At 43.8% G+C, this 27,240-nt stretch overlaps 1 protein-coding gene and 1 pseudogene across 2 annotated transcripts in view; both read right to left on the bottom strand.

Moving 5' to 3' along the window:
• The window catches only part of NLGN4X (neuroligin 4 X-linked), a 167,190-nt gene that overhangs the window by 83,858 nt on the left and 56,092 nt on the right, over positions 1-27,240 (bottom strand). For both annotated transcript variants that reach the window (XM_066619598.1, XM_066619599.1), the window contains one exon: positions 20,980-21,132. In XM_066619598.1, coding sequence (XP_066475695.1) covers positions 20,980-21,132 — 153 coding nt within the window. The remainder of the gene's footprint in view (positions 1-20,979; positions 21,133-27,240) is intronic.
• LOC136646454 (5S ribosomal RNA) lies at positions 19,881-19,998 on the bottom strand (annotated as a pseudogene).

Here is a 27,240-nt window from a genome sequence, read left to right as displayed (position 1 = left end):
TTCCCCCCGCTGTGACCCACCTGTTCTGCGGTGGAGGGTGCTGTAACCCACCTCCTTCTCCAGTGCCAGCATTTTCAAGTATGTTAGAAGTAGGTAACGTATCAGAGAGGCGGTTGGCCCTCTAGATGGTGAGGAAGGAAAAGGAGAGATAAAAGGAGACACTTGGAGATGTCAGAGTATAAATGAGTTCTTTGCATGTCTTCACAGCAGAAGACCTTGGGCAGATACTGCTATCTGAAAGGTCCCTCCTGACTAAGTAATTAAGGGCCCGATCCTATCGGACCCACACCGGCCCAGCATGAGTGCTCAGTGTTGCAAATATGCTGTAAAGCACGTCTGCAACATTTACCAGGACTAAAATGGATAACTAAAATGGATAACTACCGGCCAGTCTCCAACATCCCATTTCTGGGCAAGAGCGGGTGGTGGCGGCCCAACTCCAGAGGGTCTTAGATGAAGCGGATTATCTGGATCCTTTTCAATCTGGTTTCAGGCCAGGCTTTGGGACGGAAACCGCCTTGGTCGCCTTGGTGGATGACCTACGCCGGGGTCTGGACAGGGGGAGTGCGTCCCTGTTGGTCCTGCTGGACCTCTCGGCGACATTCGATACCATCGACCATGGTATCCTTCTGGGCCGATTGGTCGAGTTGGGAGTTGGAGGCACTGTTTTGCGGTGGTTCCGCTCCTACTTGGAGGGTCGGTCCCAGATGGTGGTGCTGGGGGATGCCTGTTCGACACCCTGGCCTTTGAGGTGCGGGGTGCCGCAGGGTTCAATTCTGTCCCCCATGCTATTTAACATCTACATGAAACCGCTGGGAGAGGTAATCCGGGGGTTTGGAGTGGGGTGCCATCAATATGCTGATGACACCCAGCTCTATCTCTCCTTTCCTCCAGACTCCAGGGTGGCGGTTGAGGGCCTGGAGCGCTGTCTGGAAGCAGTGAGGATCTGGATGGGAACTAACAAGCTGAAATTAAATCCGGCTTGCTCTGAATGGGGTTGCACTCCCCCTGAAGGAGCAGGTCCACAGCTTGGGGGTCCACCTGGACTCGCAGCTGATCCTGGATTCCCAGGTGGCGGCTGTGGCTAGGGGGGCTTTCGCTCAGCTTCGGCTGGTGCGCCAGCTGCGTCCGTACTTGGATCGTGCAGACCTGGCCACGGTGATCCATGCTACGGTGACATCGAGGTTAGATTATTGTAACGCGCTTTATGTGGGGCTGCCCCTGAAGACGGTTCAGAAACTGCAATTAGTGCAGAATGCGGCGGCCCATGTGGTCACTGGAGCTAGGCGGTTTGACTTGGTCAGTCCGCTTCTCCGGGGACTACATTGGCTGCCCATTCGTTTCTGGGCCCAATTTAAGGTGCTGGTTTTGACCTTTAAGCCCTATACTGCTTTGGGCCAGGCTATCTTAGAGATCACCTACTCCCGTACAATCTGGCTCATCCTCTCAGGTCATCAGAGAAGGCCTTTTTACAAGTGCCACCGCCCAAGGAGGTTCGTGGGGCGGCGGCAAGAAATAGGGCCTTCTCAGTAGTGGCACCAACGTTGTGGAACTCCCTTCCCCTTGACATGAGAATGGCTCCCTCTCTTGAGTTTTTTCGGCAAGGCCTGAAGACCCTGCTCTTTAAACAAGCCTTCTGATTCCATGGCCTTTTTAACACTTTTATACATCTTTTAGTTTCTTTTGACAGGCTGGATTCCTCTATGATTTGCTGTTTTATGCTCTTTTTATTCTGACTTTATTCTGACTACTGTTTTTATGGCCTCTGTTAATGTGTTTTTAATATGTTTTTATTTGTGTTAAATCATGCTTTTTAAAATTGTTTTTACATGTTGTAAGCCGCCCTGGGTCCCTTTCAGGGAGAAGGGCGGGATACAAATAAAGTTTATTATTATTATTATTATTACCACTGGGTCAGCCTAGCGCCACCTCAGCATGAGGCCACACTGAACCAGCGCTGGACGGAAGCCAGTTAAACGCTGCCTAGAGCTTTGGGTCAGTGCCAGGCGGTGGGACTGTAAGTGGGGGGAGGATTTCCAGAGCGGGCGGAGAGCGGAAACAGCAGCAGGCTCTGCCATCATATCCTGAATCCCCTCATGGCCCGGGAGACCAAACACAGGTCTCCTCAATTCTATGCCCACTCAGTAGTGGGTGCAGATTCAAGGAGACCCACTGGGGCTGCCCAGGACTTACCCGGGTAAGAGATAGTAAGCTCCCTTACCCCAAGGAGACCAGGCACAGCTTCCTAGCCCCACTGGATGCAGTGGTCATCATTTCAGCACCACTGTAGCTCTGGGATCTGGGAAGCATTGGATTGAGTTGTAAGTCATATAGCTGTTAAAAGAGAAGATGTTTTAGACCAAATTGATAAATTAAAGATCAATAAATCACCAGGCTTAGATGGCATCCACCCAAGAGTTATTAAGGAAATGAAGAAGGAAGTGGTTGATATTTTAACTCTAATATGCAACTTGTCCCTTAAAATGGCCATAATGCCTGAGGATTGGAGGATAGCAAATGAGTGGGACCCAGGAAAGTACAGTCCGGAGCCTCCAGTCTGGAGCCTCACGTCTGCTCCAGATAAGATAGTAGAAAGCCTAATTAAAGATACAATTCCAAAACACATATAAAAACAAGCATTGCTGAGGGAGAATCAGCATGGCTTCTATAAGGGCAAATCTTTCCTCACAAACCTTTAGAATACTTTGAAAAGTTCAACAGGCATGTGGATACAGGAAAACCCATGGATGTTATATATCTGGATTTTCAGAAGGTGTTTGACACAGTCCCTCAGCAAAGACTTCTGAGAAACTTCATAGTCAGGGAATAAGAGGGTAGGTCCTCTTACGGATTAAGAAGTGGTTGAGGACCAGGAAGTGTAAAGTAATGCATATTGAGGCAAAAAACCAAAACTTCACAATATAGACTAATGAGTTCTAAGCTGTCTACGACAGCTCAGGAGAGGGATCTTGGGGTGCTGGTGGACAGCTTGATGAAAGTGTCAACCCAATGTGCAGCAGCAGTGAAGAAGGCCAATTCCATGCTAGGGATCATTAAAAAGGGGACTGAGAATAAAACAGCTAGTAGTATAATACCACTGTACAAATCAATGGTATGGCCACTCCTGGAGTAATGTGTTCAGTTCTAGTCATCACATCTCAAAAAAGATATAGTGGAAATAGAAAAAGTACAGAAGAGAGCAACCAAAATGATTACTTGGCTGGGCACCTCCCTTATGAGGAAAGCCTACAGCATTTGGGGCTCTTCAGGCTAGAAAAGAGGTGTTTGAGGGGGAACATAACAGGGGATGGATAGAGTAGATTAGCGGATGCTCTTTTCCTTCTTACATCACCAGAACTAGGGGACATTCACTAAAATTTAGTGTTAGGAGAGTTAGAAGAAAATACTTCTTTCCCCAGTGTCTAATTAGTCTCTGGAACTCCTTGCCACAAGATGTGGTGATAGTGTCTGGTCTAGATGCCTTTAAAAGGAGATTGGACAGATTTCTGGAGGAAAACTCCAACACAGGTTACAAGCCATGATGAGTACATGGCTTCTAGAACAAACTAGAACAAACTAGAACAGTTTGAGATTAGCTGGTCACTCATCATGAGTGTTGAATAGGAATTTTTTTCTGTCATCCAAACTGGCCGTGGATGTCTGTTTTTTCACCTACCCCAGACTGGTGAGAGAGGGAAGGTGTGCTCAGTAGGTTTCAAGCGTTAAAAATTGATCACTTTTGTTTAATAAAGTGGCTCACATTAAACCCAAGTGTAGTCTGGCATCTTTGCTAGGGGGTGTAAGGGTAAATAGAATGCCAGATGCAGGATAGTGGCATGAGATGCAGGTATCTTGTGGTCTTGTGTGCTTCCCTGAGGCATCTGGCGGGCCACTATGAGATACAGGAAGCTGGACTAGATGGGTAAGGGCATGATCCTGCAGGGCTCTTCTTAAGTTCTTAGTGCAATCCTATGCATGCCTAGTCAGATGTAAGTCCCATTATGTTCAGTGAAGTTTACTCCCAGAAAAGCATGCATATCGTTGTAGCCAGAACATGTAAACAACATTTTGCTGAAGAGGGATGTCATGCCACAATGCAGCTAAGTGAAAATTCCCAGCATCCCCCTCCCAACAACTTCCCATTGAAATTAAAACACACAAGCACACACACACACAAAACTTTAATAAGAAACTGACAGCTGCCACTTAGGCTTTAAAAAACTGTTGCTAGAAATATACTTGCATGAAATTTGCTATGAGCTACTTGTCACTTTGAACAAGCAATCTGCTTTACATGCCTCGTGGCACACTCCATATTCTTGCACTCTTCTGTGCTTTCCAAATCATGCTAAAGTGGCAAAAATGCCATGCTTTAATTAGGTTATTACATCTTCTGCAGCAAGAAAGAACCCTAACTAGACAGAAAGGAGTATGTGTGCATGTGTGTGTGGCACACAAACAATATGGTCAATAAGTTCTAAGTGCCCGCTACAAGAATTGCCTTCTGGTCATCACAAGCTTAGATAACTGTAAAAGGAAAATTGACAACTGGATAATTTAGAAAGTCTTTCTCTTCTGCAAGATTACATTTTTGAGAGACACTGAAGAGCAGGCCAGGATGTTCTTGGAAGCATAAGTAATCAGTAACTCCATTTTCCCTCCCAAGCTAGAAAGATAGCTGAATTCCTCTGTGCTTGTGGGAAAGGACAAGCATCACTCATTTAAATTCATTTGTCAATGGGAAAAATTAGAGAGCAAGTTTGATAGTATTTTATTATTATAGCTTTATTATTATAGCTAAAAGTTCACAAAGCGGTTTACAGAGAAAAATCAAATTTCTAACCTTTAAGAGGAAAGCTATAATAATAAAATACTATCAAAGGTTAGAAATTTGATTTTCTCTGTAAACCGCTTTGTGGACTTTTAGTTGAAAAGCAGTATATAAATACTGTTAACAACAAAATAATATCTTGTAGCAAACCTTGTTATCTTATTGGTTTTTCAGTTATTATTGACATATAATCTTGTACTTTTTTCCATGTTAATTTTATTTTTTGCCATTATATTTATTTCTTAGATTATGAGCCCTTTCAAGAAAATGATATGTGTGCATTTGGTGGATTTTTAAAATTTGTGTTAACTTATAAAGATCTTAGAAGCCCAGTTCACATCTTTTTTTAATGTATGGAAAGAGAAAATTAGATTATGCAAGCAACCCATCATTCATCCATGTACACAGTCATTTGTGATGGTGTAATGATTCAGGAGTTGGACTTAGACCTAGGAGATCCAGGTTCAAATCCCCACTCAGCCATGAAGCTTCCTGAGTGACCTTGAGCCAGTCACTGTCTCCCAGCCTAACTTCCTCACAGGTCTGTTGTGAGGACACACACCACCCAGAACTCCTTGGAGGTGGGGGGGAGACACAGTGCAATCCAGAACTTCTTCATGGGGTTGTTGTTGGTACAGTTGGATTGCCTGACTAACTCCTCCAATAAAGGAGCCTACACTAAAAGGAAGTTAGTGTCAAGAGTTAGAACCCACTGAAATATTATATGAATATAAATAAATTGTGGTTCATTTAACCTTATCCAGTTAGCTCAGGGGTGGGTAAACCCCAGCCCCGTGGCCATTTGCAGCTCTCAGGGTCCCCCAATCCAGCCCGCAAGGAGACCTCAAATGAGCCTCTGGCCCATCGGAGATGTTGGAGCCTGTGCTGGCCCACGACTGCTGGTCGCAACTGTCAGATGTAAGCTGCAGGCTGAGTTACAGTTCTCGTGTGTATTATAAATAAGCTCAGTAAAATTCATTCATTCATATAAGTTATGTCTCTAATGTATTCATTTATGCAAATTTGAAATGTGAATTAATACTTTTTTCCCAGCCCCGACACAGTGTCAGAGAGATGATGTGACCTCCTGCCAAAATGTTTGCCCACCCCTGACTTATCTCATGCACGAATGCCTTCATATCTCTTGTATATAACCGTAACTCAATGCATGGAGATCAGAGTAGGGATAGCACACTTCCAACCCGATAATGAAAGAACATCTTTTATAAAATGGCAGGAATATACATTTTTAATAAATAAGCAATGGGAAATTCAGGAGCATGTCCTCAGAATGAAAGAATGTTTGCTGAACATTGTGTTCTGAAGTGTGTACATTTAAAAGTAAAATGCATTGAAATGTAAAAAAGAACTAGTAACATAATATCATTTAATAATACTGCTCTGGACCACGGTATCTCAGAGATCGCCTACTTCAGTACAATCCGGCTCGTCCTCTTAGGTCATCAGAGAAGGCCTTTTTACAAGTGCCGCCGCCTAAGGAGGTACGTGGGGCGGCGGCAAGAAATAGGGCCTTCTCAGTAGTGGCACCAACGTTATGCAACTCCCTTCCCCTTGATTTGAGAATGGCTCCCTCTCTTGAGACTTTTCGGTGAGGCCTGAAGACCTTTTTATTTAAACAAGCCTTCTGAGTTCATGGCCTTTTTTAACATCTTTTCTATATCTTTTAGTATTTTTACAGGCCTGATTCCTCTATGATTTACTGCGTTTTGCTCTTTTTATCTGACTACTGTTTTTATGGGTATCAATGTGTTTTAATATGTTTTTATTTGCGGTTAAATTCTGTTTTTAATCTGTTTTTAATATGTTGTAAGCTGCCCTGGGTCCCTTTGGGGAGTAGGGTGGGATATAAATAAAGTTTATTGTTGTTGTTGTTGTTATAATAATAATAATAATAATAATATTGCATGTTGGGGGAAGAATACCAGGCAAATCTCTAACAAAAACCCTTGACTTCCGACGGGCGGACTTCCCTCAAATGAGGAGGCTGGTTAGAAGGAGGTTGAAAGGGAGGGTAAAAAGAGTCCAATCTCTCCAGAGTGCATGGAGGCTGCTTAAAACAACAGTAATAGAGGCCCAGCAGAGGTGTATACCGCAAAGAAAGAAGGGTTCCACTAAATCCAGGAGGGTGCCCGCATGGCTAACCAGCCAAGTTAGAGAGGCTGTGAAGGGCAAGGAAGCTTCCTTCCGTAAATGGAAGTCTTGCCCTAATGAGGAGAATAAAAAGGAACATAAACTGTGGCAAAAGAAATGTAAGAAGGTGATACTGGAGGCCAAGCGAGACTATGAGGAACACATGGCCAGCAACATTAAGGGGAATAATAAAAGCTTCTTCAAATATGTTAGAAGCAGGAAACCCGCCAGAGAAGCGGTTGGCCCTCTGGATGGTGAGGGAGGGAAAGGGGAGATAAAAGGAGACTTAGAGATGGCAGAGAAATTAAATGAGTTCTTTGCATCTGTCTTCACGGCAGAAGACCTCAGGCAGATACCGCTGCCCGAACGGCCCCTCCTGACCGAGGAGTTAAGTCAGATAGAGGTTAAAAGAGAAGATGTTTCAGACTTCATTGATAAATTAAAGACCAATAAGTCACCGGCCCTGATGGCATCCACCCAAGAGTTATTAAGGAATTGAAGAATGAAGTTGCTGATCTCTTGACTAAGGTATGCAACTTGTCCCTCAAAACATCCATGGTGCCAGAAGATTGGAGGATAGCAAATGTCACGCCTATTTTTAAAAAGGGAAAGAGGGGGGACCCGGGAAACTATAGGCCGGTCAGCCTAACATCCATACCAGGTAAGATGGTGGAATGCCTCATCAAAGATAGGATCTCAAAACACATAGACGAACAGGCCTTGCTGAGGGAGAGTCAGCATGGCTTCTGTAAGGGTAAGTCTTGCCTCACGAACCTTATAGAATTCTTTGAAAATGTCAACAGGCATGTGGATGTGGGAGAACCCATGGACATTATATATCTGGACTTTCAGAAGGCGTTTGACACGGTCCCTCACCAAAGGCTACTGAAAAAACTCCACAGTCAGGGAATTAGAGGACAGGTCCTCTCGTGGATTGAGAACTGGTTGGAGGCCAGGAAGCAGAGAGTGGGTGTCAATGGGCAATTTTCACAATGGAGAGAGGTGAAAAGCGGTGTGCCCCAAGGATCTGTCCTGGGACCGGTGCTTTTCAACCTCTTCATAAATGACCTGGAGACAGGTTTGAGCAGTGAAGTGGCTAAGTTTGCAGACGACACCAAACTTTTCCGAGTGGTGAAGACCAGAAGTGATTGTGAGGAGCTCCAGAAGGATCTCTCCAGACTGGCAGAATGGGCAGCAAAATGGCAGATGCGCTTCAATGTCAGTAAGTGTAAAGTCATGCACATTGGGGCAAAATATCAAAACTTTAGATATAGGCTGATGGGTTCTGAGCTGTCTGTGACAGATCAGGAGAGAGATCTTGGGGTGGTGGTGGACAGGTCGATGAAAGTGTCGACCCAATGTGCAGCGGCAGTGAAGAAGGCCAATTCTATGCTTGGGATCATTAGGAAGGGTATTGAGAACAAAACAGCTAGTATTATAATGCCGTTGTACAAATCTATGGTAAGGCCACACCTGGAGTATTGTGTCCAGTTCTGGTTGCCGCATCTCAAAAAAGACATAGTGGAAATGGAAAAGGTGCAAAAGAGAGTGACTAAGATGATTACGGGGCTGGGGCACCTTCCTTATGAGGAAAGGCTATGGCGTTTGGGCCTCTTCAGCCTAGAAAAGAGACGCTTGAGGGGGGACATGATTGAGACATACAAAATTATGCAGGGAATGGACAGAGTGGATAGGGAGATGCTCTTTACACTCTCACATAATACCAGAACCAGGGGACATCCACTAAAATTGAGTGTTGGGCGAGTTAGGACAGACAGAAGAAAATATTTCTTTACTCAGCGTGTGGTCGGTCTGTGGAACTCCTTGCCACAGGATGTGGTGCTGGCGTCTAGCCTAGACGCCTTTAAAAAGGGATTGGACAAGTTTCTGGAGGAAAAATCCATTATGGGGTACAAGCCATGATGTGTATGCGGAACCTCCTGATTTTAGAAATGGGTTATGTCAGAATGCCAGATGCAGGGGAGGGCACCAGGATGAGGTCTCTTGTTATCAGGTGTGCTCCCTGGGGCATTTGGTGGGCCGCTGTGAGATACAGGAAGCTGGACTAGATGGGCCTGTGGCCTGATCCAGTGGGGCTGTTCTTCTTCTTCTTCTTATTCTTCTTCTTATTATTATTATATTGTTCATCCACATTCCTGTGCCTATAGGAAACAGTCTTAGAGCACAAACCTATCCTGCGCTGGAACAGGTAAGCCAAGAGGCGTGCGCTGTTTCCAGTGCAGGTTAGTGGCCATAAGTGGCTCAAACAGAGGCAAGGGAAACTTTTCCCCTCGCCTCCGAGTAAGGGCTGCTAGCTCCTATGGGTTTCCTCGGACTTGAGCCACCTCTTGAGGTGGCGCAAATCCAAGGACAGCAGAGTGGCTTGAAGCCACTCCCTGGGAACAGAGGTTGGGATCCGGCATAACTGCCACTTTGAAACTTGCTATGTTTGATGATTAGTTATTCAGCCTCTGGCCTTGCTTTCAGCGAGGGATTGCACCCAAATTCTCACACTTGTCATGAAAACTGAAATGAAAGCTCAACATAGTTTTCTTTTCAGCAGTGCAAGCCAGGAGAGATGAACCGCTATAGCAATATTACACTCCAGCTTTTTGCATATCATGCATCATTATGTATTACCTAAGTGCAGATACATGTTTAGGCGCTTCTCAAGCTCTGAAACTATGTGGCCCAGTTTTGACTATCATCAAAACCATGGCTTAGATTATTGTGAACGACTTGCGGCAAACGTCAAGCTCTTGTGTTCCCCTCAGGCTCACATACTCCTTCCAAGAGAGGAGAAGAGGGAAAGCTTCAAATTTACATCAAACCTCAGTTCAGGCATACAGCTGTGGAGTTAAAATACCTATGGTGTGATTTCTTTATGTCATGATAAGCACTGTGTTATTGCTCTATAACAGGGGTTCCCAACCTTTATTCAAAGGTAACGGCCATTATGGGGTGTGGTGACACAACAGCAATTTTGAACCAGCACTTTCAGGTTCATGCAGCTGCCACCAAAATTAGAAAAGGGGGTTTTCAGATTTACCCGGCGGCTGTGAGAACCCAGGTTTTGCTGCATTTCCAGCTGATGCTAGGTAAGTCCAACCCCCCCTTCTATTTCTTAGGTGGCAGTGGTGGCATGAACCCAGAAGTGCCCTGGTTTTTGCCCCACAAGCATTTAGTTCCACTGTCCTGCTGTCACAGCTGGTCACCACTCTCCTTAAGGGGGAATTCAGTTTCCCATTGCCCTGGGTGGTTGTGACGCCCAAGCTGGGAAATACTGTTCTACTGTAATATCACATATAAGACTGACTTACTAGCTCCTGGTTACCTCACATTTCAAAGAAAGTCCTGGAAAAATGAAGTGTGACCTCAACACAAAATGCTCACCATGGCAAAAAGTGGCCTTTAAAGCCCTGAAACATGCACAGATAAACATATGAGGGGGATCACACTTCACACAAGATCACACCTCTTGATTGTGCCCCACATGCATCAAACATTTGGGTAAACTTTGATGGTGCTTCATTCTCAGTCCTATAAAAAACTAAAATGCAAACTGTGCATATGGAGCCTACATATGTAATCCACTGCACACATATTGTATAGAAGAATACTGGGTGTGTAGTCAGCACTCATGATCCCAAACTCTTCCCTCCACATCTGTACATGTTTGACTATGGCAACCATTTTGGTCACCCACCTTAGCTGTTCATAATTAGCTGAGTGAACTCCAGGCTATTTGGGTGACTTGCTGTTAATTTGCATATGTATGTGCATGTACGAACACACACACTTTAGCATTAAATCTGTTGCCATGGGAAAGTGATAAGTACAGCTGCTTCAAGGCCCATCTAGTCCAACTTCCTGTATCTCATAGTGGCCCACCACATGGCATTCAGAGATAGCTTCTAAAACCAGGAGGTTGCACATACCCATCATGGCTTGTAACCTGTGATGGACTTCTCCATAAATGGGTCCAATTTCCTTTTACAGGTACCTAGGCCAGGTGCCATCACCACATCCTGTAGCAAGGAGTTCAATGGTACGTGCTAGGTAAAGAAATATTTTCTTTTGTCTGTTCTAAGTATCCCAACACTAAATTTTAATAGATACTGCAGTCAGTTATACATAGAATTCCTTCACTTGCTCCTACAACTTAGAAAACAAAACAAAACAATTTCTCGCATTGCTTCAAAGAAAACAGCTATATCAAAACACCTGTATTTCAGGTCTCTAGCCATAATTCTTTCCTCTTGCGTCCTTTTCTAAGAAGCAAGATTTATTATTAAAACATAAGAGAGTAAAACAAAGGCACACTTTTGAATGTATGTCATGACAACAAGCAAAATAGAACTTGTCAAGGGCAGCTGCTGCTTTAGGTGCAGACTGAATCAATGCATTAAAAAGAGCTCAAGATAACAAAACCATGTTCAATTATACTTTTTTCCTCACCGAATCATAAGATTTTAAAAGTGAGAGACAGAAAGTACAATAAGAGCTGGCTGAGAGGCTAGGACTGTACAAACAATAACTTTTCAAAGACGTGAAGGGAGTATGATAGAATCACAATTACTCTTTGGTCACTGTCTTAGTGTTTTTTACATAGACAGTACGGGAATTGAAAATCTAAGCCTGGTGTCTGAACACAGTCAAATCCAGGAATAGCTGGGGAAAGGAGCAGTTTTACCCTCATAGTCAATTCTTCTCTGCTGTGACTTGATCTGCAACCCAAGATCTGTAATATCTCAAGAATCCAGAGGGTTTCTTGCTTACACACTGGCTATTGCTTGGCTCACCCGGGTCTCCTGCTCCCGCTGTCACACTTGGGAGCCAGGCAGACCAATCATATCCCTCACCAGCCTTCACAATGTAGTGGCAATGACACTTGCATGATATGGTGGGGGCAGTGATCAAACAGCCCAGTAAAAATCATTTTTACTTACCTTCCCATAAGCTGCCTGGCCGTCAATTGGTCTCCTTAGACCTATGCCAGTTATATAGCTGCTGCAAGTCCAAGGAGGCTCAGGGGGCATGTCAGGCCAGTAAAAGGGGGATAGGATATTGGTGATGGTGATAGGTTATTGGTATTGGTGATGGTGATCCACTGATGAGATCCTCCCCCTCCTATCCCTGGTTCAGCCCACCCCTGCCCTGCTTCTTCTCCAAACTGCCAGCACCGCTACTCTACCTGCTTTAGCACATGCTGGATGACCCAGTGGTGCACACATGGAGCCTCCAACCACTTACTCCAGTGTCCCCAAAGTGCACGACAACAATGCAGTTTTTTCAACACAGGATTGGGACTTAGGACAGCAGACCATGAGCCCTGCTGCTGTAGGCCTTGGATAGGATAGAATCAGCATAAGCCCTGGATATGTTAAGTGCTAACAGAGAAAAGCAGAAGAGAAAACAGTGCTCAGTACATGCACGCACATATCCATGTGTGTCTTCCCTTAATCTGAGTGAAGGTTATGAATATAAACCCTACTCAATCACATCAAAATCAAACATTATATTTCCAATCCTGTTGGTCTATGTTCCTGGGAAGCTTCTACACTCTTCCTTGACATAAAGGCAACATGACTTGTCAACATGTTTGTTCCCAGCCTGTATGTGGCTGCCTCTACACCAAGTTTAATTTAGCTCAGTGCCAATGATACTCTGTTCATCTATTTAAACCTTCAAAAATGTCATACAAACCAAATTTTTATAGTAACCTGGGTATAAAGTAATCTCTGGGTCCCCAACCCTGTCTTCACCAGTACACCCTCCTCATCTCAGCTGATCTGCACTATGAGAATTCTGCTTCAGAATTAACTCTGACCCTTGATATCACATTGCCCATCATCACATGTAGGAGCTCTTGCATGCAGCCTGGTTCAATAAAAAAGAGATGACCAATATCCACAAATAAAAATTAATGTGAAGACTGGTAGAAGAATCACAGTTTCAAAAATGTGGAACTGACTCAATACAAAACAAGTCTGAGCAATACACAGCGTTAGTTACTGTTAGCAATTGCCATATGGTATATTGGATCTGTTTCGCTGATTGTGTAGTCACTGGACATCTGCTTTAAACTGTGGTTTCACAATGACTATAGACTTGGCAAAACAGACACTTGGTGGATCCTCATGTGAACTGTTGGATATGTGTGCAAAAAGATTGCCCCCCCCCCAGCACCAGCTTCTGAGGGTCCGCCTATCCACGACCCCCAGAGGATCTTGGAACCCTGGCTACCCCACCTCCTCATGGGCTGCCACAGAAGTCACAACAGCCTTGAATTTCACTTTGAAAACCTATGACTCTAGAATTTCTTCACTGTCTGTGCAACTTGCACACAAAGTTGAGAATAATCTAGAGTCACCATAACTGAACACAATGAACTGTGATGTTTTCATGACTCTCTTGACAGCCAGTGAAAGTCAAACTTCAAGGCCAACTACCAGCCCATTCAGCTGATGGTGTGAGCAGGTTAGAAATGAGGAAAGAGAGACAAGGAACAAGCTGGAGAGCAGATCACGCATGCAAGACACATGGGGGATATGCTATGCATATGACATAGCCCCAAATTTACTGGTGCCAGCCTTGTTTTCCTCCTATAATACTAGAGAACATGTAAAAAAATCACTTTAGTGGAGGGAGGACTGCGTAACCACATATGCAAAGGAATAAAAGCCTGAAGCTATTCCTGCTCATTAAATGAATGGTGTACTCCATACATTCAGAAAATAAGTGTAACTTGGAGCCTCTAAGAGCTCATTTAAACATATCAATTAAGGTTACAATACCCAACACTAAATGGCAATGCAGAAAATATAAAGGTCAGGTGTGTGTGCATTCATGCATCTTACCAAGGAAATTCTTAGTGCATAGGTTTCCTTCCAGTCATTGCCTAACACAGGCTGCAATCCTAACCACACTTTCCTGAGAGTAAGCCCCACTGAACAAAATGGGACTCACTTCTGAGTAGACCTGGTTAGGATTGTGCCCACAGCCATTTTCAACCACTGTGCCATAACACACTGGTGTGCTGTGGATGGTCTGCAGGTGTGCTGTGAGAGTTTGGGGGAGGGTCATTTTTTAGTAGGCCACTGGGAGATGCGAGCCCCTGCTGTCAATGGATGTGACAATTGTCAAAAAACCGATGGTATGCCTTGACAATTTTAGTGCCTTGTAAGTGTGCTGTGAGATGAAAAAGGTTGAAAATCGCTGGCCTAATAGAAAGCTGATGAACCTGCCCTTGATGTCTCTGTACTGAAATTGAAATTGTCCATTAGTCTAACACATTTTCCGAATAGGTAAGTAAAGCAATTCCTTGTTTTTCTATAGCAGCAGTGTAGCTAATGCAATAGCATTTGAAAACTGTATTTATTCAACATAAAAGTAAAATGAATGGTTTCAAATGTACCAAGCCATTGATTTTTTGCCTAAGCAATAAGAGGACGGCTCTTATTTTTCAGGGAGGAGGAAATGAAATTGTTATGCAAGCAATTATACAAAACTCTGGGGGCGCATCATACTGTGTTGGAACAACACATTCTCAAATAACCCCATGGGATGCAGATATGGAGCAGAGATGTTTCTGGATTTTTTTTTTTAAGGAGTGGGGACGCTCCCTGTGTACTGAGCAAGTTATAAAAATACTGACTTGATTATTCATCTAGAACAGGGGTGCCCAAACCCCAGCCCGGGGACCATTTGCAGCCTTCGGGGACCCCCAATTTGGCCTGCAGGGAGCCCCCAGTCTCCAATGAGACTCTGGCCCGCTGGAGACTTGCTGGAGCCCTCACTGGCCCAACGCAACTGTTCTCAGCAGAAGGGACAACTGTTCTATCTCTTGTGCGAGCTGGGGCCCGAGTTTTCTCTCTGTTGCTTGCTGTTTCATGCCTGTGAAGCAGCAGCGAAGGAAAGCCTGGTCTTGCTTTGTGCAAGGTCTTTTATAGGCCTTGAGCTATCGTGACACCTTCATTCATTCATATAAGTTCCATCTCATTTATGTAAATTTATTCAAATTTTAAATGTAAATTAATTCCTTTTTTCCCAGCCCCTGACACAGTGTCTGAGAGATGATGTGGCCCTCCTGTCAAAAAGTTTAGACATCCCTGATCTAGAACAACTATGACACTCTGGTCCTGTAGTCACAGTAACTAATATGAGTCTGACTGAAACCTTCACTTTGTACACAAAACCCTATTTCAGTATGCATACATTCATTGTAAGCAGGATCTGAACCAAATGGGAATAATCACTGTATTTCAGGTCAAATTCTGTCCGTATTCTGCTATGGCAGTTCTAGACAAGGGCTTGTTTTGCTGTTTTCAAAAGTACACAGCCTGATGTTCTTGGTATAGTAGGAGAGAAGCAACACCAACAAATTATCTCTCCGCCTACAGTCCTCCCCCCAACTCTTAGCAAAACATTCTGGGTATCAGTTCTCAGATATGCAAGCCATCCCAGAGTATGGGTCACCATATGACTCACTCTGCAAGTACAACCAATTATTCTACAGCAGTGGTTCTCAAACTGTGGGTCGTGAACCATTTTCAGGTGGGTCCCCATTCATTTCAGTATTTTATTTTTAATTTATTAGATTTGATGCTCCCATGGTACGTGACTGCATTTGGGGAAATATTACAGATCTATACTTTTAATAGGCTACTCTGCATATTCTTTTATGATAGTCAATGGGGCCTACTCCTGGGTATGTGTAGGTAGGATTGCAGCCTAGGACTGTTAAAAATTTCTTGCTCAAAGATGTCACTTCCTTTCATGACATCACTTCTGGTGGGTCCCGACAAAAGTGGGTTCCAGTGCAAAAAGTGAGAACCACTGTTCTCCGGCTGCATTTAAGATGCCTCTGCTGTTTGAGATCTCTGATCTGTAGAAAGATGCAGTCCTTAAGTGAAGTGCTGCAAAATATTGGAATTGCCTCAGTTACTGTATGTTTCTCTATGGATGTACTCAAATATGACACAATTTGTCCGACAATTTTAGCAACAACTTGAACAGGGATGCCAAAATTTTAAGTATCAAAGCTGGAAGCAGTTGGGAAAAGCTAGCCATTCCGAAACTTTTTATGAAATTTATATTTATTTATTTATACAGGTATTTATATACTGCCTTTCTTTGGTCGTCAGATTTCTCCTCAGACTTTAATCCAAGGTGGTTTACATAGGCAGGCTGTTCTAAACTCCCGTCGGGATTTTTACAATTGAATAGTTCTAGTCTTTCATAGAACTCCTCGTTCCAGCTGGATTCCTTCCCAGTCTGGTCTCTCTCTGGCCCTTCACCTCCCACGCTCCACTTGACGGCAACTGCTCTCTGCCACCTAGGGTCAGCTCATCAGTATATCAGCGTGTCATCAGTTCTCCAGTACTTCTGGTTGTTTCAAACGGGCAGCCTCAGATCTTCAGGCATACAAGGCGACAGCTCTACCAACTGAGCCAGACCTCCTGCCCACAACAACAATTGCCAACAACAATTTTAATGTGTCACTTCAAAGAGAATACTGTTTTCTGGAAAAAGCTTGCTTATAGTTGAAATTCAGCAGTTTTCAGTACTGTATATTATGTGTGTCGTAACAGCTGAAGGTGATTCTATTTTAGTGAAAGATATACATGAAGGATGGGAAATTTGGGGTGCCCTACTTTTGCAAACTAGCACTTTCCAATTTCAGCTTATACCAATGATCCTAGGCAAAGAAAAGCACCTAGATTAAGCAAACTGTGTAATTTGTCGATATTTCCATGTCATAAAATGAATTACCAAAATGTACATGGTGAGCCATATTTTATGAGACGAGAAACATAAAATTAGACTGTACAATGAGTGGCCCAAACGAGAAAGGAGCAATGATGGTTCTCAATAGCATAATTAGTAGTGCTGTCTCAAAATGTCCCCCACTATTTTCATTGCCCAATAAGAATTTACCAAAATGGGGGGGGGGGCATTTAGGTGATTTTCAGAGGCAGGGGTGCAACTTACTGTGTCTTTACTTCACATAGGGATGATAGTGATTGGGGGCAGGGAGCTTGAAAGAATAGACAATAGAATTGTACACTTAAGAGGCTGTTTCCTGTGGGTGATGCAGAAGGATGCCTACACGGTCTGCTCCTGAACCCCCAACTTCAACCCTTCCCAGAGTATTTTTTTTTAATTTATTTCAAGATTTGGCATCTGTAGCATTCATCAGTTCAACAAAGACCATATTTGTTTCTCACTTGTAATTTAAGCCTTATAACAGATATAATGTCAGTTTTCAGTGACAGGCAGAGCAATCTAACTCATTGACCCCTGCCTGAGCTGCACATGTCCTTTGCGCCAGCTCCCAAGTGTCGTGAACGGCATGTTTGTGGCTACTCAGAAGCAGGCTAGGCCAGTGCAAGTACGTGTGCTGACCTAGCAGCGCCAGACCTGTGCCCGGAGAAGGTAAGTTTGCACTGGTCCAGGCAGGCTGATACAGGAGACAGGAGGGCAGAACAGAGGCAGGGAGGGCAGCCTGAGAGGTGAATCAGGTCCAGGAGACGGTGGGACTGGCAGTGGCAGGACAGGCCAGATCCTAACCCCCATTCCTGGCCCAACCAGAATTATACAGATTTTGCCCGTGAGATTATGGTTACAGATCCGAGTAACCCCATAGGACTGGCTAGTGCACGACATGGAGTAAGAGGAATAAAATCACCTTATTCTGTGTTGCACTCCAGCCTGCATCTACCTTGTGCTGGATTCAGCACAGGCCAGTCAGCCTGCCTGTTCCAGTACAAATAAAAATTGCAACCTAAAAATCATAGCCCATGTCATGTGAGATTTAAAAAGCACTTTCTCTTCCCACAAGCAGATATCTTATTTATAGCACTGTTTATAGCCTGTTTATAGCACTGTGAACCACAAAAGCATTATCATATCTACCAATGGACTTAAAAATTAAACAATCCATTTCAAAAAACTAAAAGGTAAAGAAGAAAATCATTTGTGTCATTAATAATAATAATAATAATAATAAGGTTTTAAAAAACAACTATGGTCTAAACCCGTCGAGGGCTGGCCTGGAGCACGCAGTGCTGCCCACGCAGTATGGAATGAATGCTATGGGCAGGCACGGGACCAGGCAACCTGGGAAAGGTAAGTAAAGATATGTTTTACTTATCTCTCCATAGGCTGCCTAGTCCCCAGTGGGTTCTCCTCAGACCCATGCCAGCTCTCTAGCTGGTGCAATTCTGAGGAGAGTCTGGGGCAAGTCCAGACCATGACATGGGGTTAAGATTCAGCATGTGTCACTGCTGCTGAGATCCAACTCCCCTCGTGCCCTGGCCTGACCTGGCTTCAATACATCCTGTCACCAACTTATCTACGGAGCCAGCCAATCTGTAGGCTACTGTCGCCTGGATGTGGCGATGTGGGCTTCTAGGCCTTGTGCCAGCAGCAGCTCTCGGCAGAACGATGAAGCAGTTGCTGTACTAGCGGTCCACATGATATGATAGTGGACCATGAGATCAGCCATCGTATTGTTTCAAAAGAACTGGGCCGCTAGTTACCTTGTAAGCAAAGCATTATGAGGCAATGTAATTTTGTGAGCCCTGTTCCAATGGTTTTTAGAAACCAGGCGACATTCATAATTCATTCAAATGATAGTGACATGAGGCAGACTTTCAGGAGACTAATCTATGTCATTCCTTTGTACGGCTTGAGATTTGAAATACAGTAAAACAATGGCTTCTGTTGGCATTTTTTCAAAACCAGCAAATCCCATATTTTACAAACTCAGCCCAAATATGTTTGCTAACTGTAACTTCTGTAAAACTTGTACTCAAATTTCACCATGGGATGGCTTTAATCACCATTAATTTACCTTTTATTATTGTTGAGGTTATTTGCATACAAGGGCACATTTGCAACACAATTCCCTTCCAGTGCTAATTAAGGCCCAAATCCTAACCAACTTTCCAGCACTGGCATAGCTGTGCCAATGGGACCTGTGCTGCATCCTGCAGTTGGGTGTCACTCACAGAGGCCTCCTCAAAGTAAGGGAATGCTTGTTCCCTTACCTCAGAGCTGCATTGCCCTTATGTCGGTGCTGGAAAGTGGTTTAGGATTGCACCCTAAATAGCTGAGCAAAAGAGAAAACTTGTCTTAGAGTCCAATCCTTTCCAATTTTCCAGTGCTAGTAAGGCATGGTGACCTTTGACCCCAGTCTATAACCCACATGTAAAGGCCACTGGATAGATAGCCCAGTATAAAGCATAGAAACACATAAGCTGGTAAAAGTCTGCTTAGTGGACTTTAATAAGAGAGCAAAATTGCAAGTCTGACTGAAGCGAGGGCTTAGGGCCTCCTACAGGTTGTTTACACTTTGGAATCTAGCTCAGAGATATCATGTACCAGGCATGCTGGAGAAGTGAGCTCTCGCCTTGGCAAATGTATGTTATGACATTCACTGATTTATGCATGTGTCCACCAGCTTTGTAATTTTGTAACCTTTATGCTTTTAGAGCAAAAGCACACATATGTAATATGGAAACCCAGTGATCCCTTGATATCAATGTACCCAAGGTCACTGGTCACAATAGTTATAATATAAAATTAAGCCATAGAAACCAAATTGCTTGTTTTTAGTAAAGCTTTTAAAAACCTCTTTAATAAAAAGACAAGAAGCCTCAGTATTGCAGACAGTCTTACAGTGTAACTGTTATAGAATGCAGAGGAGATAAGATAGGCCACTTCTACCAGGCCATCATAATGAGGGATGAGTAAGTCCTGCCAAAAAATTATCTTGTCACTTATGCAGTCATGACGGTCTCCACACCTGTCTTTAAGGATTTTGCGTTATACTGCTCTCTGCTAATGATGTTATTCTGGTTGGCAACCTTCAGTCTCGAAAGACTATGGTATAAGCCTACAGCACCCGGTATTCCCAAACGGTCTCCCATCCACGTACTAACCAGGCCTGACCCTGCTTAGCTTCCGAGATCAGACGAGATCGGGCATCTGCAGGGTAACAGTTGCTAAGCCCTGTCAAAACAATTGGTATAATTGGCTTGAATTGGCTTGAATTATGACCATGTTATTGAGCCCTGGATAAATGGTGTTATAGTGCACCCTGCTGGTTTTTGGAAAGTTTGTAATTTAATACATTTTAATGCTTAATTCTACCTTTTAGGGAAACCTGTAACCTGAAACTCACCTATCAGGTACAAGCCCACCTCCTGTTCCCATCTTTAATGCAAGTTGCACCTTATCTGTAACCTATTAGGTGTTTGCCCCATCTCTGATGTAAATTTCAGCCAATGGGATGTCTAAATTTTGAAGACAAAGGACTGGAAAATTGTATAAATGTCCAAATTTCCATTAGGGAGGGGCTCCATGCTTTGAGACAAGAGTCCCATGGGCTAACTGCATGCAATTCAAATAAAGAGCCTGCAAACTTCACTTCTGACACCTTGCTTTCTTTCAACCTTGCATGTGCTGCATCCTGTGGTGGGGAGGCAGTCACAGAAGCCTCCTCAAGGTATGGGAACATTTGTTCCCTTACCTCGGGGCTCCATTGCAGCTGCACTTGTGCTGGAAAGTTGGATAGAATTGGGCCCTTAGAGCACAATCCTATGCATGAGTAGTTAAATTGTCCCCTAACTATCTTCTGCTATCTGAAAAACCACAATCACAATGCAGCTTCACAAACAGCAACAAAAACGAGTCAATTAAAAGAAAATCCAAGGAAATTGCATTAGACAATTCTTGGGCAGTTCATTCTTGTTCATTAAAACAACAGCAGCAGCAGCAGCAACACAGAGATCCATCAAATCAGGGACTTGGAAGGAGCCGAATATGGAGTTTCCTACCCACCACACGCCACACCCTCTACACAGCAAATATTTTTAAGGCATGACCAACACAGAAAATTCATTAACCAGGTTTAACAGAAATAAATTCGTAGCAATTTGGAAGAACTTTTAGGGCTTATCAATTCAACAAAGAAAGAAAATAGCACTTACCTAGAACCCCTAGCCTGTAGTTGATAGTTATAACAATGACGTTTCCGTAGCTTGCTAGTATGCTGCCATCAATCATGTTCCCTGTACCTTCCATGTATGATCCCCCATGGATGTAGACCATCACTGGCTTCTTGCTGTTCTGATCATGTATGTCTGAAAAAAGTACAAGTAAGGAAAACACAAGAAAGTAATAAAAGTATTAAAGAAGAATTGTTACCTTTTTCCAAAGTGCAAAAAATTACTCCTTTGCATGTTTTCTTTCATTTATTATTAATAAGAATATTTATTAATATTATTATTTCTACTAGCCTCTGTCTTGGTTGTATGATTATCACAGCCAAAAAGCAAAGAAAGGCTTCTGGAAGAGGTTTGAAACAGGCTGAAGTTCCTCTGATGCAGCATTTATCATGGAAGGATTGAAATGGTGGGGAAATTAGCACCTGCTCAACATTGTCACTCCTAAATAAGCTGTGTCTGAATATATACTGCAAAACTGGGATATAGGGATCTGACATGTAAAGAGATTTTTTTGATTGTAGTAGTAAAAATTCACAAATTAAATGTTATTGTCAGAATGCTCACAACATAAACAAAAAAGAAAACAAGCAGATTTTCATAAATTCACTGGCAATAAACAAAATGGCAATAATGGCCATATGAGAGTCGAGTGAGAGGAAGACCAGGACAAGCTGGTTGTTAAACAGGTCACAACTTTATTGAAAGGATATAATGTGAAATTTGGTCAGTGGGGTCAACACATATAATATTGCCATCAGGCTGTTCTATTGTTATCCCCTGAATTAGACTAAGGGCCCAATCCTTAGACTAAGTTGGCCCTATCCAACTTTTCAGTTCTGGTGTAGCCACAATGCAGCCCCATGGAAAGGGAACACATGTTTCAGTACCTTAAGAAGGTCCCAGTGACTGCTCCTCCACCACAGGATGCAGCGCACACCCCACCAGCACAACTGCACCAGCACTGGAAAATTGGATAGGATTGGACCCTAAGGCATTACAAGCATCACTGCAAGATAACAGGAGGTCAGTCTCATTCATCACATGATTGCTCCCCAGTCTTGGTGAGAATATGTGGAATTCAGCCAATGTAAATATTTCCAGTTCACTGTTACATAAGAATTAAATGCAGTGAATTCTGAGAATTCAAACTCCCAGTCTGAGTATTGGAGAATCTAACTCCCTTGGACTGTTTTAAGCCCATCTGGTAGTGTGGCCACATTGCAAACATGCTTGTTTGTAAGCCAGAACCAAAGCTGTAGCCAGGCCCAATGCTGTGACAAACAACAGATTATCATGGATATCACACTTGCAATAATAATACTCCTAAAACCCCAACACCAGTGGGTCCCAAACCTTCTGAGGCCCGCAGAGACTGACCGAGTGGGTTGACAGAAAAGACCTCCAGAGTCCCATTTTGCTTCTGGAATAACTTTGATTTAGAGCCACCCACAGACAAAGGCTAGTTGGGAGGGCCCAAGTCATGACCCACCTGGCATTGGCTCATGATCCACTGGTATCTTGCGACCCACACTTTGGGAAACCCTGCCCTACAACTTTCCAGTTCAAAGTAGCATGGGGAGACCTAAGGAGAAAGACTAAAAACTTCAAGCACCAGATGATCAGAGTCTGAGAAAAATTTCTTTCCAGCCCTGCAATGCAGGTAACAGCTAGCCAAACAAATGAAAAGCACACCCCCCCCCCCGCCGCTCCACCACATAAAATTGTTTAAGGATGAGAGAAGTGATCACTCAAAGGGATCTGGTCAAGGCATGAATGCAGAGCCTTAACTAGGGTGCTTTCAACACTAATGTTGACAGAGAGTGAGACACTACCCTCAACCAATCAAACTGGTGCCAAATTACAGCTGCTTTCTTGGTTTATAATATTCTGCTCCCTCAACAAGCCCTTGCGTGATCACACAAAGTGATGGTAAGGGGTTTAGCTTTCTACTCACCTGCAATCTCAAAAATGGATACTACTGCTTCTCGCAAAGCATATGCCACAGACTAGCTGCCACCAACATTCTGCCTAAGCTAAAATTCAAAGGGATAGGGAGCAGAAGGGCCTCCAAGCAAACATTCTGACGTATCCAGAGAAAAGCTAATATAGTTAAAAACGGTGCTTTATCTAAACAAATGATATGTTCAACAACCGTTACAGTCCGAAGCGTGCTGCACTCATGAATTAGGACCAGTTTAAATTTGAGTGACTGCCTGGGTCATCAGCACAAAGCCCTGCCCCATGTATCCTCCCCATTGTCAGTGGTTCCAAAGACATACTGCATTTGCCTTGTTGATCCCCAAGGACATTCACACTGTTGTCTGGATCGTATACACTGAGCAGGGCTTTTTGGCAACAGCTGTGGGAATGGTAACAGGTTCAAAATGCTTGGCACAGAATATACAAACTGTTGCACCCTATAATGCCCACATGACATGTTACACATTTTTATGTGGCAAGCAACTTGACAGTTTGGCAGACAGTTACCCAGACACCCCCCCCCCCAAAAAAAAAAAATTAGATTGAAGAGATAACCTGCATTTCAGAAACATTCCATTTTGATACTGTTTCTGCTGAAATATTTCTCCGTTTCCTTCAACATCTCTGATACAGTGACCAAAATAATAGCATCTCTCTCACACACTATGCTGAGACAAGGACATTTAACACAATTAGGTTTAAATGAATATTATGATTTCTCATAACCAAGGCCAGATGGCCTCTCAGATGACAATCCATAACAGCTATGGCTATGTAAAAGAAATGATGGATTCAACAATGGGACAGGCTAGCATCCTTTGGTGGGGGGAGGGGGGAGCTGTTCCTCAGTCCTTCATTGTTTACTTAGATTTACTCTCCAAGAAAACTGATTGCTTATCAAGGGTGTACAATCTCTCAGGATGCAATCTATACACACTTTCTTAGGAGTAGGCCCCCTTGAATACAATGGAACTTACTTCTGAGTAGATGTGCACAGGATTATGCTGTTGGGCAAATATGTTTTTTTATAACAATGAGGGCTTCCCCCCCCCCTTTGTTCCAGCAATTGTCTCACCACAGAACTGGTGTTTTTATCAGTATGTCAATCTTGGTCCACAAGAAAAAAATACTTGATCAAATGGAAAAAAACAATAGTGCGTGCATGCTTATGAAATACAGTATGTAAGTACAGTAAGCTGCACTGAGCTTCTGGAAAGTCTGCTTTAAATACGGAGCCACCTTAAATATTGTATGCTACCTTGAACTTTTGGAAAGGCATGGTATAAATATTTTAAATTAATTTAAATAAATAAAACTGTGTTTAATATACTGTACATTATATCACAGCCAATAAGGCTTATCTATTGAAAATATTTTAAAGCAGTGTTCTCCTAAGGCCAGTCCAGGTCAGGCTGCTATGTCACATGTTTGTTAAAGACAGAAGAGGTAGGGGAAAACAGGGTGGCTGGAGGCAGGGAGTGAGTGGCAATAGGAGGGTGCTTGGGTGGGGAGTGGGTGGGTGGATAGGGTCCCAGGAGAGGGCGGGATCAGCAGTGAGTCCCTAGTCCAGGGCTTTTCAGACTGGGGCGTTGCAACACCCCAGCCTGTGGGGCCTGGCCTGTTTCCCCTTAAGCGGCAGGGGTAGCCAGGAGGCAGGGAGGAGGCTCAGGGGGGCTGCAGGGGCTTAGGTATGCTTACCGAAGCCTCCTGCAGCCTCCTGGGAGTGCAGGGAGCCCTGCGCGAACTTCTGCAGGGCTCCCCGCAGCTTTGAAAGCGAAAGTGGAGTGAACGTGCACCGCCTCCACTAAAGCGGAAGTGGAGCGCGATTTCTCCACTTTCACTTCTGAAGTTGCGGGGAGCCCTGTAGAAGGTTGTGCAGGGCTGCCCGCACCCCCGGGAGGCTGCAGGAGGCTCGGGTAAGTAAGCCCAAGCCCCTGCCTTCCCCCTGCCCCCACTGCCTCTCCCCCCGCCGCCGCAAGAACTTAGAACGGCTCAAACTCTCCCTGAGAGTTTGAAAACCATTGCCCTAGTCTCATACAGTACTTTATTTTGGGGGGTCGTGGCATGAAAAAGATTGAAGACCAATATTTTAAACTAAACAATGCATACTTTCAGGTATCCAGAATACCAGCTAAGAGAGTAAAAAAATATATATTTTCTAATGGCTGTTACATTTGCAGTAGTGCTTTTTTCATATCAGTTAAGAACACAGTACTTTCCTGTTGGCTAGCATAACGTGAAAGGTCATACTCTGTCATGGGGTATCTATAATCTTGAAGCCCTGGTCCAAACCTGTGCTCCTCCAGCGGCCAACAGAAGAGAAAGGGAAGTAACATCTATGAATTTGGAACTTTCCAGTAGACCACTTCACTTGACTTGGGTGGGGGGCTCAAAAGTAGAGGGCCTTGCTCCTCAAACCTTTGCAGAGGGTCCTCTATCAGAACTAATTTCTGACTGAGATCCTAGTATAATGGCACATATTTTATGAAAGAAGTAAAAAACTCATTTTTGGAGAGAATACTACAGCAAGGAAGGAGAGCAGAAAAAGGTGAACAATTGCAATGACAAGGAAGTGGAGCTCTTGACTGCTGTACTTGAAAAGGTCAAAAAAGCCAGTAATTTTGAATTCTTTGGAAACAAGGAAATTAAGAGGTGACCTCACTATACTAGACACATTTCTGAAGGGAACAGAAAGGGCAAATCCTACAATGCTAGTTGAGATAGTGTCAAACATCAGAACACAGTCAAGACAAGAACTAACAGCCCAATCCTACCTAAATTTCCAAGCAGTGACGCAGCAGCATCACTGTATCATGTGTTGGCTTTTCGGCTGCTGAAGGTTTCCCCGGGGTAAAAGAACATTTGTCCCTTTGCTCCAGGGTAAACTCAAATCAGTGCAAACAATATTGCTGGCCCAAGTCCACACTGATCCATGCAGGCAGATAAGGCCTGGGAATGGGGTGTAGCTACAGAATGTGCTGGTGCCACCAATATTGCCCCCTTCCCAGGTCTGATCTGCCCATCCCTGCCCCCACTGCCATTCTTTTCCGCCCTCACCCTGCCCCTGCACTGGACTTACCTGCTTTGGAAGGCCTCCCTGATGACTGCTTGCACCAGTGGGAAGGCTCCAAACTTCCCGCCAGTCCACTTAGGCCTTGTGCTGTCACAAAGCACTTTTGCAACAGTGTGCCCTGGCAGAACATGGGTTCCGCCAGCACAGGTCCCCCAAAAGATTGGGCTGTAAGGTTAAAAAAGGAAAGCCACTGGGAAAGATACTAAGAAAAAGGTTAAATATATTTTAAGCCTGAAAAGTGTCCCAAGAGAAGTGGACAATCCCTGCTACGTATGTTGAACATGGAAGAATAGAGAGAATTCATTGGTGAATTAAGATCCTCCCTAAAATTCATGGCAGTTTGCAGATTGGCTTGAATATTGCAGGATGCTTCATCTCTCTCTCTCTCTGTATGAGTGTGTGTGTGAACCCAGACACACATTTTCAAGGCTCATACTTCATATTCAGGTCTATTTTAGGGACTTTAGGGCACTGGCATACCTGGGGGAGTCAGGGAGGGCAAATGACTCGGGGCACCACCTAGTGGGGACAGTGCTGTGACACCCTCGTCCCTCCACCATCCATATATTTTTCTTCTTCAAGTCTTTTTACCGGGCTTCTTAAGCCTCTCACTCTTGGTTTTTGGCAGCCCTCAGCTTCAAGTCAAAGGTTCAGAAACACTTCATTATGTCTGGGAAATACCTCCAAGAGAAACGCAACATTGGACTTGAATTGCTGCAACTTGCCTAAAAAATTATTCTGAAAAGCATAAAAACTTGCACAAATTATTCAAAAGAAATTTCATATACCCATTTTTAGGAACTTTAGGGACCTAGGAATTTTTTTTAAGGGACTTTGTTTCAGTTCAGGGACTTTCAGGGACTTTAGAGACCAAGTATGAGCCCAGCATTTTGTGCACATTTTAAATGCAGAAAGAGAAACATCTTAATGTAACAGGATTAAGATACTTGCATGAAGGTATTAGCTTTCTCTATGGGGAATCTGTTGCATTTGATAATAAGAATTGAATACCACATAGAATTTTAAATGAATGCCCAACAAAAAAACTAAACAAAACACAGTACAGCTTCATTTACACATACTGGGGTTCTGTGATCCTTGTCACCTCAGAGCTTGACCCCACAGCATTTCCCAAACCGTATAAACATCCATCCACATTTCGGTGCATGTTGACACAACACGCAAGAGAT

This window comes from Tiliqua scincoides, chromosome 3, assembly GCF_035046505.1.
Source record: "Tiliqua scincoides isolate rTilSci1 chromosome 3, rTilSci1.hap2, whole genome shotgun sequence".
NCBI lineage: Eukaryota > Metazoa > Chordata > Lepidosauria > Squamata > Scincidae > Tiliqua > Tiliqua scincoides.
This window is presented reverse-complemented; position numbering and strand designations above follow the sequence as displayed.